This window comes from Pongo abelii, chromosome 21 (genome assembly GCF_028885655.2).
Source record: "Pongo abelii isolate AG06213 chromosome 21, NHGRI_mPonAbe1-v2.0_pri, whole genome shotgun sequence".
NCBI classification, from domain to species: Eukaryota; Metazoa; Chordata; class Mammalia; order Primates; family Hominidae; genus Pongo; species Pongo abelii.
This window is the reverse complement of record NC_072006.2, coordinates 8,168,039-8,185,892: the sequence shown is the minus strand read 5'-3', so window position 1 is coordinate 8,185,892 and position 17,854 is coordinate 8,168,039. Positions and strand designations below refer to the sequence as shown.

The window sequence follows — 17,854 nt, the reverse complement described above, 5'->3', positions numbered from 1 at the left end:
TATGGAGGAACAAGTGTACAAGAATAGTCAAGACAGTTGTAAAACAGAAGAAAGAGTTGGACGTGCTTAATGGATAGCATGATACTGTTATATAATACTATAGTAATTAACACAGGTTGATATAGATATGGATAAAAAGATCAGTAAGAACTGCAAGTCTAGAAGCTGCATGAGGGAATTTGGTCTGTGATAACAGTGTCATCTCAAATCATTGTGGGGAAAAAGAATGGTGCATTAAATAAATCGTGTTGGGGCAATTGACTACCTAGTGCAAGAACATTAAATTCCGATGTCACATCACTAAGAAAAAGCCCAAACCCAAAAGTAAAAAAGTGTATTATAAAAATATTAGGAAAAAATATGGGAGAGTATTCTTATGACTATGAGGCAGCAAAAAATTTATTAAGATAAAAAATAAAGCTAAGTCTTGAAACATATGACAAGTGAAGATGTATACCTATTATACAAGTGAAGATACTACAATCAGAATTGAAAGACAATATTTCCTTTGGAACTGAGAAAAATTATTTGCAGGATGTGTAGCAAACAAAAGATTATCCAGAGTGTTTATGAACTATAAAATATCAATAAGAAAAAGACAACCCAAATTTTAAAAATCAGTAAAGGATACAAATAGGCAATTTATGGGAAAGAAAATATTAATGAGATATAAATACAATAAAAGGTGCTCAATAATATTAATCAAGGAATTGTTAGTAAAAAAAAAGATTATATTTTCACCTTTTTCAAGTAGGAAAATTAACAAAAACCCACAATGTGCAGTATTATTCAGGGTGCAGAAAAATAGGTTCTTCTGCTGTTGATGGGAACATAAACAGCCAGTTGAGAGACATTTTGGTATTATTTATTAAGTACAAATTGAAAATGCACGCTGTATGCTCCAGCATTTCTATCCTGAGACAAAATGCCTTCATGAGAAGGCTTGTACAGCACATGAAGGCTATAGCATTGTTGCTTGTAGAATATAAAAATGTAAGCTACCTAAATATCCATCAATGGCTAAATAAAATTGTTTTCTAGTTATATTATTAGATACGCTGTGGCATGAGAAAAAAGGAGAGAAACATTTGTGTATAGTAACATGGCTTAGTGTTAGAATTAATTTACTTGGGCTGCCTTAACAAAATACCCTAGATTCAGTAGCTCAAACAGTAGAAAAGTATTTCTCACAGTTCTGGAAGTTAAGCCGTCCAAGATCTAGGTTCCAGCCTGTTTGGTTTCTGGTGAGGGTTCCTTTTCTGGCTTGCCTTCTCACTGTGTCCTTACACTAGAGATAGGGGTGTAGGGAAGGGGTTGTTGAGAGAGAGAAAAATTTCTTTCTTATAAAGACACTAATAACATCATGAGGGCCCTACCCTCATTTTATCCAACTCTGATTATTTCCCAAAGGCCCCATCTCCAAATATTATCACATTGAGGGCTAGGGTTTCAACAAATGAATTTTTGGGTGGACACAATTCAGTGCACAGAAATAGATCTCACATTGTAGAGTAAAAAAATCAAGTTGCTGATGATGTGTTCATTTTAACTTCTGTTTTCTTAAAAAGATTACAAAACAATATGATGCATACCTGTTTTCTGCCATCTAGGATAGAAAATAAAACACCACTAAAAGATTTGGAGCTGCCTAGACTAAACTCTGCCAATTTACATTTCTACCTACAATGTCTTATGATCATTCAACGAAACACTTATCAGGAGTAATATAACATTTAAAAAATCTTTCCAAAGTTAAAAGAGAAGAGATTTAACATATACTCCTTGTTCCTTCTACTGTCCCCCATGCTCACCCTGACCCCCATCTCTGCCCTACCCCTGGGTAACAATAACCCTGATTTTCTCATTGCCATGTATTCTTTCATATTATTATAGCATATACAATACTCTAATTTTCTTTGGCTACATAAATATGTGCATAGATGTACAAAAATGACTTGTAAAGTAGGTTACTAAACCCACTGTGATTACCTCAGGGGAAGAGGGAGTAAGATGAGGCAATTGTCAAAGGGGACATATGCAATATGTTAATATTTTACAAAGAGAAAACATATGGGAGAAAGTGATGGCTACCTCTTTATTAAAATTATATAATAATGCTACACTTGTCTGGAACTAGCTGGTTTTCTCACAAACATAGTTTTCAACTTTATGTTTGAGTGTTCTGATATTTTAGGTATTTAACATTTTCATATGAATTTTAGAATTTGTTTTTCCATTTCTGTAAATAGCCTGCCAGAATTTTGATTGTGATTCTAATATATGCATTTATTAAGATTTTTAAACTCTCTCAACTGTTTTATAGTTTCCAGTGTATAGATCTTGCACAGCTTTTATTTTATTTATAACTGGTATTTTGTTTCTTTTTGATGCTGTGGTAAATGGAAATTAAGCATGTTAATTTCCAACTGTTCATTGTCAGTATGTAGAAATGTGATTGATTTTAACATATTGACATTCTATCATGGGAATTTGGTAAATCCATTTGTTTTAGTCCCATTTTTATAGATTCCATAAGACTGACTTTCTTTCTTTCTTTCTTTCTTTCTTTTTCTTTCTTTCTTTCTTTCTTTCTTTCTTTCTTTCTCTTTCTTTCTTTCTTCCTTTCTCTTTCTTTCTTTCTTTCTTTCTTTTTCTTACTTTCTTTCTCTTTCTTTCTGTTTTCTTTCTTTCTCTCTCTCTCTCTCCTTCCATTCTCTTCTCTTCTCTTCTCTTCTCTTCTCTTCTCTTCTCTCTTTCTTCTCTCTTCTCTAGAACTCTTCTCTTCTGTCTCGGAATCTTGCTCTGTTGCCCAGGCTGGAGTGCAATGGCATGATCTCGGCTCGCTGCAGTCTCTGCCTCCTAGGTTCAAGCGATTCTCCTGCCTCAGCCTCCTGAGTAGCTAGGATTACAGGCATGCACCACCATGCCCTGCTAATTTTTGTATTTTTAGTAGAGGAGGGGTTGGCCAGGCTGATCTCGAACACCTGACCACAGGTGATCCGCCCACCTCAGCCTCCCTCAGTGCTGGGATTACAGACGTGAGCCACCGTGCCCAGCCAAGATTTTTTACGTAAATATTATGTCTCCTGGGAATGAATATAGTTTATTTCTATTTCTAACCTGGATTCTTTTAACTAATTTTTTTCATGCTTTATTGCATTGGCTGGAACCTCCAATGCAGTATACAGTAGAGAAGTGTGAGAGTGGACATCATTCCCTTGTTTGTGATCTTAGGGAAGAAGCATTTGGTCTTTCACCATTAAGTATGATGATTGCTGTCGGTTAATCACAGATGCTCTTGATCATGTTGAGAAAGTTCCCTTCTTTTCCTAATGTATTACCTCATTTTTATACTGCTATGAACTAATACCCAGGACTGGGTAATTTATTGAAAAAAGAGGTTTAATGGACTCACAGTTCGACATGGCTGGCGAAGCCTCACAATCATGGCAAAAGGTGAAGGAGGAGCAAAAGTACATCTTACATTACATGATGGCAGGCAAGAGAACGTGTGCAGAGGAACTGCCCTTTATAAAACTGTCAAAGCTCATGAGATTGACTCACAAGAACAGCATGGGAAAAACCTGCTCCCATGATTCAGTTATATCCCACTGGGTCCCTCCCATGACACATGGGTATTATGGGAGCTACAATTCAGTATGAGATTTGGGTGAGGACACAGCCAAACCATATCACTTAGTGTGCTGAGAACTTTGGTAGGAATAGGTATTGTACTTTGTCAAATGTTTTGCTGCATCTATTGAGATGATCTTATAATTTAAAAAATTTAGTTAGCTAATTTAGTGATTCGTTGATTTTTGACTGATAAAATAGCACTTGCATTCCTGGGATAAATTCTACTTGGTCATAATGTATTATCCTTTTTATATTGTTGACTTCAGTTTGCTAATATTTGGTAAAGAATTTTTACATCTGTGTTTATGAGTGATACTGGTTTATAGTTTTCTTGTAATAACTTTGGTTTGGGTTCCTTTTGCTTTTTGGATGTGTGGGGATATATATTTCATCAACTTTGGGAAAAAAATTCCTCATTATCTCTTCAGATATTTTTTTCTGAATCCCTGTCTGTTCTATTCAGAATTCTGATTACACATAATTTCAGCCTCTTGTAGTAGTTTGCAGATCACTCATGATTTGTTTACTTTTTTCATTGTTTTTTCTCTCTGTTTCATTTTGAATAGTTTCCATTGCTGTCTTCAAGTTTACTAATTATTTTTCTGTCTAATCACTTAATGTCTAATTACCTGCTAATCCCATTCAGCTTGTGTTTTATTTCTTTATTTATTGTTATTTTTATCTCTACAAGTTTGATTTGTATCTTTAAAAAAAGTCTTCCATGTATCTACTTAACATGGTTAAACTTTCCTCTAGCTTCGTGAACATATGAATAGTGTTATAACAACTATTTAAATATCTTTGTTTGCTAATTCTGTCATCTTTGTTATTTATGGATTGTTTTCAATTGAATGATTTTTCACCTCATAATAGGTTACCTTTCTTCCTATTTTGCATGCTTGGTAATTTTTATTGGGTTTCGGACATTGTGAGTTTTACCATTTTGGGTGCTGTGTATTTTTGTATTTTAAAAACTATTCTTACATTTTATTCTAGGATGTGGCTAAGTTACTTAAAAACAGCTTGAGCCTTTCAGGTCTCACTTTAAACTTACATGAGACGAGAAGCATTTGGCCTTGAGCTAATTTTGCCTTGCTATTGAGGTAGAATCTTTCAAAGTATTATAACAGATGCACCTAGAATGAGGCCTTTACTTTGGCTGGTGGGAGCAGGAGCTGTTGTTCCTGGCTGTCTGAACTTGGGGACTTTGTTTCTTTTTTTTTTTTTTAAACTTTCATTTCATTTGTTCCAACGCTTTGGGTAATTTCTTCTTACACATTCACTAATCTCTACTTAGCTGAAGCTTAGAGGGATACTCTCTGCAGATCTCTAGCGTACTCTCTATATGCAGCTTTCTCCTCTCTGGTCTTGTGAACTCTGGCTACATGGCCTCTCTGGATGCCCAACTGTGTCACTTCAACTCAGAGATACTGCTGGAGCTACTGTGCTGTGGTTTAGAAACTCTCTAGGCAGTAATGAAGGCGAACCCTATGGTTGCAGTAAGGCAGTCATGAGGTTTACCTTGTTTTCCTTTCTCTCAAGGGTTACTGTCCTATGTTGCCTAATGTCTTACGTCTGAAAACTGTTATTTTCTATATTTTGTCTTTTGTTTTTTTCACTGCTTCAAATAAGAGGGTAACTTTGTTCCCTGTTACTCCATCTTGTCCAGAAGTGAAAAATCTCTCACATACCTGGAAGTTCACTTTCTAAATTATAATAGAAATTAGATGACTAGAAATATTTGGATCACATGTAAATAAGCTCAAAGTAAAAACATGATAAATTTGGTTATATTGATTTAGGGTACTCAGGGAGTTTTTAAAAACTATATTACATGTAGACAGTGAACTCTAGAGAGTTTCTACTATAACAAAACACCTTAATACCGTAAACTAGTTAGCTTATAAACAATACAAGTTTCTCACAGTCCTGAAGGCTGGGAAGTTCAAGATCAAGGAGCTGGGGGATTCAGTGTCCCATTAAAGGGGGCATTCAAGAGGGCTAATCCCATTCAAGAGGGCTTCACCCTCATGACCTAATCACCTCCCAAAAGGCCCCACCTCCTAATGCCATCCCAATACCTTGGGGGTGAGGTTTCAAACTATGAATTTTGGGGGAACACAGTTGTATATGTTAGAACATTTCAATAATAAAAAAATTAAAACAGAGTCCAAAAGAGAACAGTTATAATTTGGTTGTTATATGTTATTTCCAAATACAGCAAGTTTTTCTTTATTTGCATTTTGTGTTGATAAGCTTTAAATAATCAATAACTGAAGTTATCTTTCTTCAGTTTTTTGTATTTATGATGAGTAAAGAAGTCATAGATAAAATGGAAATCAGTTCTTGAGTCCAGAGAATTAGTTGTGTTCTCCCATATCTTTCTCTTTGAAAACAATGTATTTTGATTACTGGGGTTCCTGAAGATCCTTGAGCGCTTTCTGAACCACTAAATTACACATTTTAGACTGATTATAGTCATGATTCTTTGAAAATGGGAGGTTCCCATCCATGAGAACATCCACGAGATTGTAATTCACATGAGTGCATCCATGAGATTGTAACTCCTATCACTGTATTTGCCCAGATAGTCTGTTTCAGGGTGTTTTCTCTGTCAGCACTTGCAGCTCAGTTCTTGAGAGTTTTTTTTTTTTTTTTTTTTTGAGATGGAGTCTCACTCTGTCACCTAGACTGGAGTGCAGTGGCACGATCTTGGCTCACTGCAACCTCCATCTCCCGAGTTCAAGTGGTTCTCCTGCCTCAGCCTCCTGAGTAGCTGGGATTACAGGCGTGTGCCACCACACCCAGCAAATTTTTTTATAGTTTTGGTAAAGACAGGGTTTCACCATGTTGGCCAGGGTGGTCTCAAACTCCTGACCTCAAGTGATCCACTTGCCTCGGCCTCCCAAAGTGTTGGGATTACAGGTGTGAGCCACTGCGTCCAGCCAAGAGTTTTAATTACCTCACCTCCGTGGTGGTTTTGCTTTTTGTTTTATAACCATTTATATCTGCTTTAATGTGAAGGAAGATGGGTATAACACAAGGAAAATGCTGTCCTTTAATCTAGGGAAGTTTGACACTCTATTATTTTGTTTAATATCTTGACAATTTTTATTTAATGTTTAGTATGCTTCAGGCACTGTTCTAAATGCTTGAGATATGTTGATGAAGAAATGAAGATCTCCACCCTTATGAAGCTCGAAGCTTTTAAGGAATTTATACAGAAATAAATTAACAGATACAATGTGTAAATTATCAATGATATAATATGTTAGAAGGTGGAAAAAAGTAAAAGGAGCAGGATAAGGAGATTGTGAGTACTGGGTAGAGGAGTGCAGGTAGTGGGATGCATTTTTAAGGAGGCCTCATGAAGGAGGGATATTTGAGCATGTGAAGGAATTTCCCATTTGGGAAATAGGGAAAGAGCCAGACAGGGAGCATTCAGGGTGAAGATCCCGAGGCTGGAGCCTCCTTGGTATGTTTGTGGCTTTACAAGACATTAAGTAGAGTACACAAGGAGGTAAGAGGAATAAGAGATGAATTGGGGAGCGGGGAGGATCAGATTCCATGGGAGCTTGTAGATTTTTAAAAAGATCCTAGTTTTTACACTGGTCCTCACAAGAGGTTTTACAGGACTTTGAAAGAGGAGTGCCATTACCTGACTTGTATTTTACAAGGATTTTAGTGGCTGGTGTGTTGAGAATTGACTGGGGTCAGGGAATACAGGGCAAGGCAAGCGTAAAAATAGTGGGGCCACTGCAGCATTGTAGGTATCAGATGATGGTGGCTCAGACCAAGGTGGTAGCAGTGGAGGTGGTGAGAAGTGGTCAGATTCCAGGTATGTTATAAAGGTAGAGTCCATGAGACTTTGAAGTAGATTGGCGTGAACGTTTTCTAAAAGTTTCCTCCTCGGAGAATCAGAAGAATACTTGAGAGAAATTTGAATCGGTGCTGCATTTAATGTTTAGAAATGTGATTTTTTTTTTGACATGTCAGTATAGTTTTTAGTAAAAGCTTCTGCTAAATGATTTCAAAAGCAATTATATGATATTTTGTGTGATGATGACCTACTATACAATACTTTTTTATGTGAAGGAAAGGGTAGATAGTATCCTTATCCATAAGAGGACATCCAACTATTTGCCTTCCTATGAATATTTTACAGTGCCCGAAGTATTTAAAAACTTAAATAGTTGACAATAGCAAATTGATTTTACTTAGAATAAAACCTTTGAATGATTAAAAAATATATAAAATAAAGCTGAGAATATTTTGTAAAATGCCCCTCACTGATTCCAGATACTGGAATTGAACCCAAAATAACCAATGGGAGTGCTGAGAATATTAGATTCAACTCCAAACTTTTGTCTTGATCATGTAGTTTACTACTTCAGCTTCTCTTTTACATCTTCTCATGAAGAGAATTATTTCTTTTATCAGTTTTTTTTTTTCCTAGAAGAAGGAAATGCTAAAAATGCCATCAGGACAGTTCACATTTGCATCCAAATTTGATGCAATTTTGGATCAAAATTTCTTTGGAGTGGATTTCTTTGGAGCAGCTTTTCTTTGGAGTGGATTTCATTTCGTACAAGAATAGGAAAAACTGTTTTCTATTCTTAGAATCCTTTAGAATTTTTTTTTTTAAAGTAGAATCTTGAAGAGGTAAAGTTGTTTATTCTCATTGGCCTTCTGTCCTCTCTATTTAAAATAGTCCCTCTATCCCCATCTTTATGTATATTAGAAAGCAGTTATTGAGGTTAACCATTTGGTTTCCCATTGGAGCCATTTGGATATGTTTCTGAGGGTCTACTTAGATTTTGTTTTGCCAGTTTGTCACTGGTCTTATTAGCAGTCAAATCTTAAGACTTCAATATGTATTACTTCGAGTTTTTAATGTTGGAATGATTAAAATAACAAACAAAAAAATAGGGAGTGGAAAACTAGCAAGTAGGCACAAGTTCAAGGTATCCATTACTAGCTGGCTGAGATCTTTAAGAAGCTGGCTATGGAAGAAGATGGAGTGATTAATTATTATGGTAACTGCTTGCTATTACTATTTGCTTAGTCAAATTACTTAGGGAATGGGGTAATTATCCTACATGCTATTTGAAATCTTTGAAAACAAGTCTTTTATATTTAGCTAGCAGTATCCTTTTATCCACTTTGTTATATTAAAACTTGCTATTTAGGACTTAAAAGTTGCTTTTGGGACATACCATAGTACTTTACTTACCACAGTAAAAGTGATTCTGAAGGTTATGTATGTATTTTTGTTGCATCAAGGTTTAGAAATGTAAGCATATATATTTGGGCATCTCTAGATGTACCCACTAATTTTGAATGGATCCAGGTATTCTACTAGGTAGTAATGCCAAATCTGAAGGCATTCACTTAATTGTAAACTGTTAATTTGAGTAACCAGTCTTGTGACATTAACTGAGAACCCTGTTGGTCCAAGATAAATCTTAATGTTTTCTACTGAAAAGTCAACTATTTTTACATCTTATTATGTTGAGTTTGCCAATTTTTACTAGTTAGTTATTGCAAATCGTATTGTAACATTCCAATTGTAAAATTTCTAATTTGGGGAAAAATTTTCAGGAAATTTTTAGCATGCAGTCATCTTATTACTTTGAGTTAAATCTGGAATTATGTCCATATGCAAGACTTTTTCTCAACTGCCTTACCATATTACCTATATTTATTGACTATGTAGGAGAAGATGACACTGTGAATTTTAAAAATAATTTTTCTGTTGTTAGCTTTTTAGTTGGAGAAGGAGCCTACAGATGGGCAGTAGATCATGGAATACCCTCTTGCCCTCCTAACATCATGACCACAAGTGAGTAAAAACTTAAAAAAAATTAAGCTATATGAGCATATATACCTAAAAGTATAATATTGCTTCTGTTATGACCCATGTAGTACAGATATTTATGGAAGAATACTTATATGTTGAAAGATTTGTAGTTAAAAGATACGTAGAAAGTTATTTCATTTTAAACCACCTTTGTATTCCTGAGTTCTTCTCACTGCTTCTTTATGCTTTTATAAAAGTATTACTAAAAGATCCCTTTTAGAGATTACTTAAAATAATTACTACTAATAAAACAATAATACCACCCTTCAATGAGAGAGAGAGATGGAGAGAGAGAAAGAGAAGAAAATATAGGTCAATATTTAACAGTCCTTGAGCTGAGGGAAGGACTTTTTAGTTACAAATGCAAGGGAAGGAAAAACAAAGGTGTGACTACATAAGAGTTAAACTGAAAAACAGTTATCACAAATATGACAAAGGGATAAATATCCTTAATCTGTGAAGAAATTTACCAAATTAAAAACAACATAAATACAAGTAATTGTCCAATATAAAAATGATCAAAAGTCCTAAGTAGATAATATAACATAACTGACAGGCAAATTCAAATTCAAATGAGTACATGTTAAATTTGTTCCCTTTTAACTTTTGAAAGATTTAAAACATATTACTCCTGGTAAGTGTTTGGTTAAATAATCATAGTACATTGTAAGTATAAATGTAAATTGGCAGAGATTTTAGAGGACAACTAAGTAGTACAGATAAAAAGCGTTAAAAGCCTTGTTCTGCTTCTAGGAACCTGTCACTGGAGATAGACAAAGATTTATATAGAAGGGTGCTCAAGTGAGCATTATTAAGAATATACAAAATTTTGAAAAAAATCTTATATCCAACACAGAGGAATATGAGTAAATAAATGATCATATATTCTTACAATGAAATGTTATGAAGTAACTAGAAATTGTTGTGAAGACTAATCTCTGATAATGATTAAATCTAATGACTTTAAAAAAGTGAAAAATGAAGTTATAAATATGTATATGTTTGTGTATATTATATGTCTATTTAAAAATATTTGCATAAAATGAGAAAGAAATATTAAAAACACTATTTTTTAAATAAAAATTTTATTTTTATCACTGAAATCTGTGAATATAATTTAAATAATCAAATGAAAAAGTGAGGATTAACTCCAAGGAAACCAAGTTAGTTAAATAGGGTATAATTAGCCAGGTGTGGTTGTGCACTCCTGTACTCTCAGCTACTTGGGAGGTTGAGGCAGGAGAATCCTTTGAGCTTAGGAGTTTGAGGCTGCAGTGGGCTATGATTGCACCACTGTATTCCAGTTTGTGTGACAGAGCAAGACCTTGTGTCTAAAAAAAAATTATATTCAGAATGAATATTCATGTAGTGCTGAAAGTTGTAATATAGGGAGGCTAGAGGGAAGAGAAATGTGTGTGTAGCAGTAGGGCTGGCATATGAGAGTTTTAAATTCCCAAGATCCCTGTCACTAATTATGTCTTACAGTCTTTCCAATGGAACTTATTTTACAGTCCTTATATCAGGCAAACGAATTAGGTCATCTGTCAGTTCCTTTTTTTCCCTTGGAGACAGGCCACCTGGCCCCTTCCAGTCTCGAGTCTTACTAGGTCTGCTGTGTGGCTGCCATCCTGGACTGTGCCTTGCTTCACCTTGTGATCTCCTTTGCCTCTTTCCAGTATCAGGTTCTCTGTTTCCTGGATCTCATGTGTTTTTCTTATTTTATTCCTTATTCAGTACATACGAGACTGAAAATCAATTTCCCTTACGTTTTTGAGGAAATTGTTCTCTTATCATCTGGTTTCCAGTCTTGCTATTATTGTGCAAGACTCACAAATACTGTGGTGTATTTTTTTCTCTTTGGAAGGAAGCTCTTAATTCCCATGTTTTGATGATCACAAGCATCTTGGGGCATTTTTTAAAAATTCTTTATGTTGAGTGCTCATTTTGCACATTGTCTGGACATTTATATGTTTCAGATTTGGAGAAATTAAAAGAAAATTTTGGGATAATTTCTTCCTTCACATTTTCTGTATTTTATTTTCCTAATACCTATTTTTTAAACACTTTTAATGTTAGGGACACATGTACAGGTTTGTTATATAGGTAAACTCATGTCACAGGGGTTTGTTGTACAGACTATTTAGTTACCCAGGTATTAAGCTAAGTACCCTTTAGTTATTTTTCCTGATCCTCTTCCCCTCTCCACCCTTCACCCTCAGTTAGGCTCCACTGTCTTTTGTTCCTCTCTGTGTGTCCATGTGTTCCATCATTTGGCTCCCACTTATAAGTGAGAGCATGCGGTATTTGGTTTTTTGTTCCTATGTTAGTTTGCTAAGGATAATGGCCTCCATCTCCATCCATGCTCCTGCTAAAGACATGATCTCACTCTTTTTTATGGCTGCATAGTATTCCATGGTGTATATGTACCATATTTTCTTTATCCAGTCTACCATTGATGGGCATTTAGGTTGATTCCACGTTTTTGCTGTTGTGAATAGTGCTGCAGTGAACAGATGCATGCATGTGTCTTTATGACAGAACAACTTGTATTCCTTTGGGTATATACTCAGTAATGGGGTTGCTAGGTCAAATGGTAGTTCTGTTTTTAGCTCTTTGATGAATTACCACACTGCTTTCCACAGTGGCTGAACTAATTTACACTTCCACCAGCAGTGTGTAAGCACTTTTTCTCTGCAACCTCACCAGTGTCTGTTATCTTTTGACTTTTTAATAATAGCCGTTCTGACTGGTGTGAGATAGTATCTCATTGTAATTTTGATTTGCAGTTCTCTAATAATCAGTGATGTTATCTTCTTTCCCAACTTAACCCCGGATAGCCACTAGTATATTTTACATTTGTATAATTTTGTCATTTCAAGAATGTAATATAAATGGTATCATACAGGCTGTAACCTTTTGGTATTTGCTTTTTTTTTTTTTCCCTCCTCACTATAACTCTCTGGAGATAACATCCAGGTTGTGCTTATCAATAGCTTGTTTTTTTTTTCATTCCTGAGTATTGATGGTATGGAGGTACTACCACTGTTTAGCCATTTACCCATTTGTGTCTGGGTTGTTTCCAATTTTTGGCTATTATGAATAAAGCTTCTGTAAACATTCTTGTACTTTTTTTGTAGTTCTTTTTAAAATTATGGTAAAATACACATAACATAAAATTTACCATCTTAAATATTTTTAATGGTATAGTTCAGTAGCTTTAAATATTTTCTTATTGTTATGGAACTAACACTACCATCAACTATAGAACCCTCTTCATCTTGTAACACCAAAACTGTACCCGTTAAACTGTAACTCCCCATGTCCCTTCCATTTAGTCCCTGGCTAATTCATTTTTGTTCTATGAATTCTGCTTTTATAAGTGGAATCACAGAGTACTTGTCCTTTTGTAATTGGCTTATTTCACTTAGCATGACTTCTTCAAGGTTCATCCATGTTGTAGCATGTGTCAGAATTTCTTTTTAAGGCTGAATAATACTTCATTGTATGTATATACCACATTTTGTTTGTCTACTCATCCACTGATGAATACGTGGGTTACACTACCTTTTGGCTGTCATGCATAATGCTACTGTGAACATGGCTGTACAAATACCTGTTTGAGTCCCTGCTGTCTATTTTTTTTGGGTACCCCGAAATGGAATTGCTGGATCACATGGTTATTCTATTTTTATTTTTTGAGAAGCCACCATACTGTCTGTTTTCCATAGTGGCTGCACCATTTCATGTTCTATCAACAGTGCACCAGGGTTCCATTTTCTCCATACCCTTACCAATACTTGTTCTTTCCTTTACTTTTTAAAAAATAGTTGGCATCCTAATGGCTGTGAGTTGGTATTTCATTGTGATTTTGATTTGCATTTCCATAATGATTATGCTGTTAAAGTGTCTTTTCTTGTGCTTATTGGCCATTTTTATATCTTTCTTAGAGAAATATATATATCCTAGTCCTTTGCCTATTTTTCAGTCAGGGTTTTTCTTGTTGAGATGTAGGCATTCTTCATATCTTCTGGATATTAACACTTATCAGATATGACTTGCAAATATCTTATCCCATTCCACGAGTTGCTTTTTCACTACATTGATTGTGTCTTTCACTCCATTGTGTCTTTTAAATTTTTATCTATTCTTTTCTTTTATTGTCTGTGTTTTGGTATCATATCCAACCTTTCCCCTATGTTGTTTTCTAAGAGATTTATAGTTTTAGCTCTTACACTTAGGTCTTTGATCCATTTTGAATTAATTTTTGTATATGGTATAAAGTGGGGGTCTAACTACATTCTTTTGCATGTGGTTATCTACTCTTTCAAACACAGTTTGTTGAAGACTGTTGTTTCCCTATGGAATGGTGCTAGTACCCTCGTCAAATCATTGACCATATATGTGAGAGTTTATTTCTGAACTCTTTAATCTATTGCATTTTTCTGTGTAACGGCCTTTATGCTATTTCCATATTTTTTTTTTTTTTTTTTTTTTTAAGATGGAGTCTTACTCTGTTGCCCAAGCTGGAGTGCCACAGTGTGATCCTCTGCTCACTGCAACCTCTGCTTCCTGGGCTCAAACAATTCTCCTGCCACAGCCTCCTGTGTAGGCACAATCCCTGTGTACACAATCCCTGTGTAGCTGGGATTACAGGTGCCCACCACCACACCCGGCTAATTTTTTTTGTATTTTTAGTAGATATGAGGTTTCACCACGTTGGCCAGGCTTGTTTTGAACTCCTGACTTCAAATGATTCGCCTGCCTCGGCCTCCAAAGTGCTGGGATTACAGGTGTGAGCCACCACGCCCGGACTTCATACTGTTTTGATTGCTGTAGCTTTGCAGTAAGTTTTGAAATTAGGAAGTGAGACTTCCAGCTTTTTTTTGTTTCCAAGATTGTTTTGATTATTTAGGGTCCCTTTAGATTGTACATGAATTTTAGGATTGATATTTCTGTTTCTTAAAAAAAACAAAACAAAACACTATTGGGATTTTGTTAAGGATTCCACTGAATCTGTAGATTGCTTTAAGTAGTACTGACATCTTAACGATATTAAAGCTTCCAATTCATGAACATGGGTGTCTTCATTATTAACGTCTTTAATTTCTTTCAGCAATGTTTTGTAGTTTTCAGCATACAAGTATTTTGCCTCCTTGATTTTAGTTTTTTTCTAAGCATTTTATACTTTTCGATGCTATTGTAAATGGGATTGCTTTCTTAATTTCTTTTTAAATTGTTCATTGTTAATTTATAGAAATGCAACTGATTTTTTTGAGTGTTGATTTTGTATCATACAACTTTGCTGAATTTATTAGTTCTAGTGGGTTTGTGTGTTTGTGTTTGGGGGTGGGGTTGGAGATCTTTAGGATGTTCCAAGTATAAGATCAAGTCATAATTTTATTTCCTCCTTTCCAATTTGAATGCCTTTTACCTCTTTTCCTTACCTAATTGCCTTGGCTAGGACTTCCAGTACTTCTAGGACTTCTAGTTCTAGTACTTCTAATTTTAGGTTTGGACTTCTAGTACTAGAAGTGGTGAAAGTACATATCCTTGTCATGTTTCTGATTTTAGGGGAAAAGCTTTTCAGTCTTTCACCATAGATATGATGTTAGCTGTGGGCTTTTCACATTTTGCCTTTTTATATTGAAGTAGTTTCTATTTCTAATTTGGTGTTTTTACTATGAAAGAATTTTGAATTTTGTAACATGATTATTTGTGCATCAGTTCATGATCATGCTGGGTGGGGTGGCTCATGCCTATAATCCCAGCACTTTGGGAGGCTGAGGCGGGAGGATCACTTGAGGCCAGAAGTTCAAGACCAGCCTGGGCAACATAGTGAGGCCCTGTCTCTGTAAAAAAAAAAAAAAAAATCATATGGCTTTTTCCCTTCATCCTGTTAATGTTAGTGTATAACGTTGATTTTCATATGTTGAACGACCTTTGCTTCTTAGGAATAAATTGCACTTTGTCATAGTGTATTATCCTTTTAATATGCTGCTGCATTTGGTTTGGCAGTATTTTGTTGAGAAATTTTGCGTCAACGTTCATAAGGGGTATTGGTTGATAGCTTTCTTATGGTGTCTTTGTATGGTTTTGGTATTAGGATAGTGCTGGCCTCATGGAATGACTTTGGAAGTGTTTCCTCTTTGTTAATGTTTTTGGTGTTTGTTGTTTAAATGTTTGGTAGAATGCTCCAGTGAAGTCATGAAGTCTGGGAATTTTTTTTTTGCCGGGAGAGTTTGGATTATTGATTCAATCTCCTTACTAGTTATGAGTTAATTTAAATTTTCTGTTTCTTCATGATGCAGTCTTGTAGGTTTTGTGTTATTGGACTTTGTTAATTTCATTTAGGCCATTCAATATTTGGGTACACAATTTTTCATAGAACTCTCTTATTTATATGTGTATGTTCATATATATGCATGTATACCTTGTCTCAAAAAAATTATATCTCTATATACACATATATGTGTGTGTGTGTTGTGTATGTGTATACGTGTGTATGTATGTGTGTGTATATATACACCTATGTGTGTGTATATATGTGTATATACACCTATGTGTGTGTATATATGTGTATATGTGTGTATATATGTGTATATACACCTATGTGTGTGTATATATGTGTATATACACCTATGTGTGTGTATATATGTGTATATACATCTGTGTGTGTATATATGTGTATATACATCTGTGTGTGTGTATATATGTGTATATACACCTGTGTGTGTGTATATGTGTATATACACCTGTGTGTGTGTATATGTGTATATACACCTGTGTGTGTATATATGTGTATATACACCTATGTGTGTGTATATATGTGTATATATGTGTATATATGTGTATATATATGTGTGTGTATATATGTGTATACACATATATACACACACACACAGGTGTATATATACACACACGTACATACACACGTATACACATACACAACACACACACACACATATATATATGTATATAGAGATATAATTTTTTTTTTTGAGACAAGGTCTTGCTCTTGACCAGGCTGGAGTGCAGTGGTGCAAACATGGCTCACTGCAACCTTGACTTCCCAGACCAAGATGATCCTCCCATCTCAGCTGCTGGAGTAGCTGGGACTACAGGTGCATGCCACCATGCCTGGCTAATTTTTGTATTTTTTATAGAGACAGGGTTTCACCATGTTGCCCAGGCTGGTCTCTAACTCCTGTATTCAAGTGATTCACCCACACTGGTTTCCCAAAGTGCTGGGATTACAGGCATGAGCCACTGTGCCTGGTCTATAATACTTTTTATTTTTGAAGAATCAGTAGTAATGTCCCCACTTTGATTTCTGATTATAGTGATTTGTCTTTTTTTTTCTTAGTTAATCTAGCTAAAGACCTTAAATTTTGTTAGTGTTTTCCATGAACTAACTTTTGGTTTTATTTGTTTTTCTCTATTTTTTTGGTATTATCTATTTTATTTATCTCCACTCTGATCTTTATTTCCTTTGTTTTGCTAGCTTTGGGTTTAATTCTTCTTTTACTAGTTCCTTAAGTTTTAAAGCTAGGTTGTTGTTTGAAATCTTTCTTCTTTTTTAATGTGTTTATAGCCATAAAATTTTCCCTTCATAAGGCTTTTGATGCACTTTGTAAGTTTTGGCGTATTAATTTTTATTCTCATCTAAGGATTTTCTTTTATTATTATTATTATTATACATTAAGTTTTAGGGTACATGTGCACAATGTGCAGGTTAGTTACATATGTATACATGTGCCATGCTGGTGTGCTGCACCCATTAACTCATCATTTAGCATTAGGTATATCTCCTAATGCTATCCTTCCCCCCTCCCCCCGCCCCACAACAGTCCCCAGAGTGTGATGTTCCCCTTCCTGTGTCCATGTGTTCTCATTGTTCAATTCCCATCTATGAGTGAGAACACGCGGTATTTGGTTTTTTGTCCTTGCAATAGTTTACTGAGAATGATGATTTCCAGTTTCATCCATGTCCCTACAAAGGACATGAACTCATCATTTTTTATGGCTGCATAGTATTCCATGGTGTATATATGCCACATTTTCTTAATCCAGTCTAACATTGTTGGACATTTGGGTTGGTTCCAAGTCTTTGCTATTGTGAATAGTGCCGCAATAAACATCCGTGTGCATGTGTCTTTATAGCAGCATGATTTATAGTCCTTTGGGTATATACCCAGTAATGGGATGGCTGGGTCAAATGGTATTTCTAGTTCTAGATCCCTGAGGAATCGCCACACTGACTTCCACAATGGTTGAACTAGTTTACAGTCCCACCAACAGTGTAAAAGTGTTCCTATTTCTCCACATCCTCTCCATACCTGTTGTTTCCTGACTTTTTAA

The 17,854-nt window shown here is 35.1% G+C and overlaps 1 protein-coding gene across 8 annotated transcripts in view; it reads left to right on the top strand.

The window, feature by feature from the left end:
- The window catches only part of TASP1 (taspase 1), a 282,614-nt gene that overhangs the window by 62,905 nt on the left and 201,855 nt on the right, over positions 1 to 17,854 (top strand). For all 8 annotated transcript variants that reach the window (XR_008517075.2, XM_054542027.2, XM_054542026.2 and 5 more), the window contains one exon: positions 9,399 to 9,478. Coding sequence is in view for 7 of the 8 variants with exons in the window: in XM_054542027.2 (XP_054398002.2) it covers positions 9,399 to 9,478 (80 nt within the window). In the remaining variant the exon portion in view is untranslated. The remainder of the gene's footprint in view (positions 1 to 9,398; positions 9,479 to 17,854) is intronic.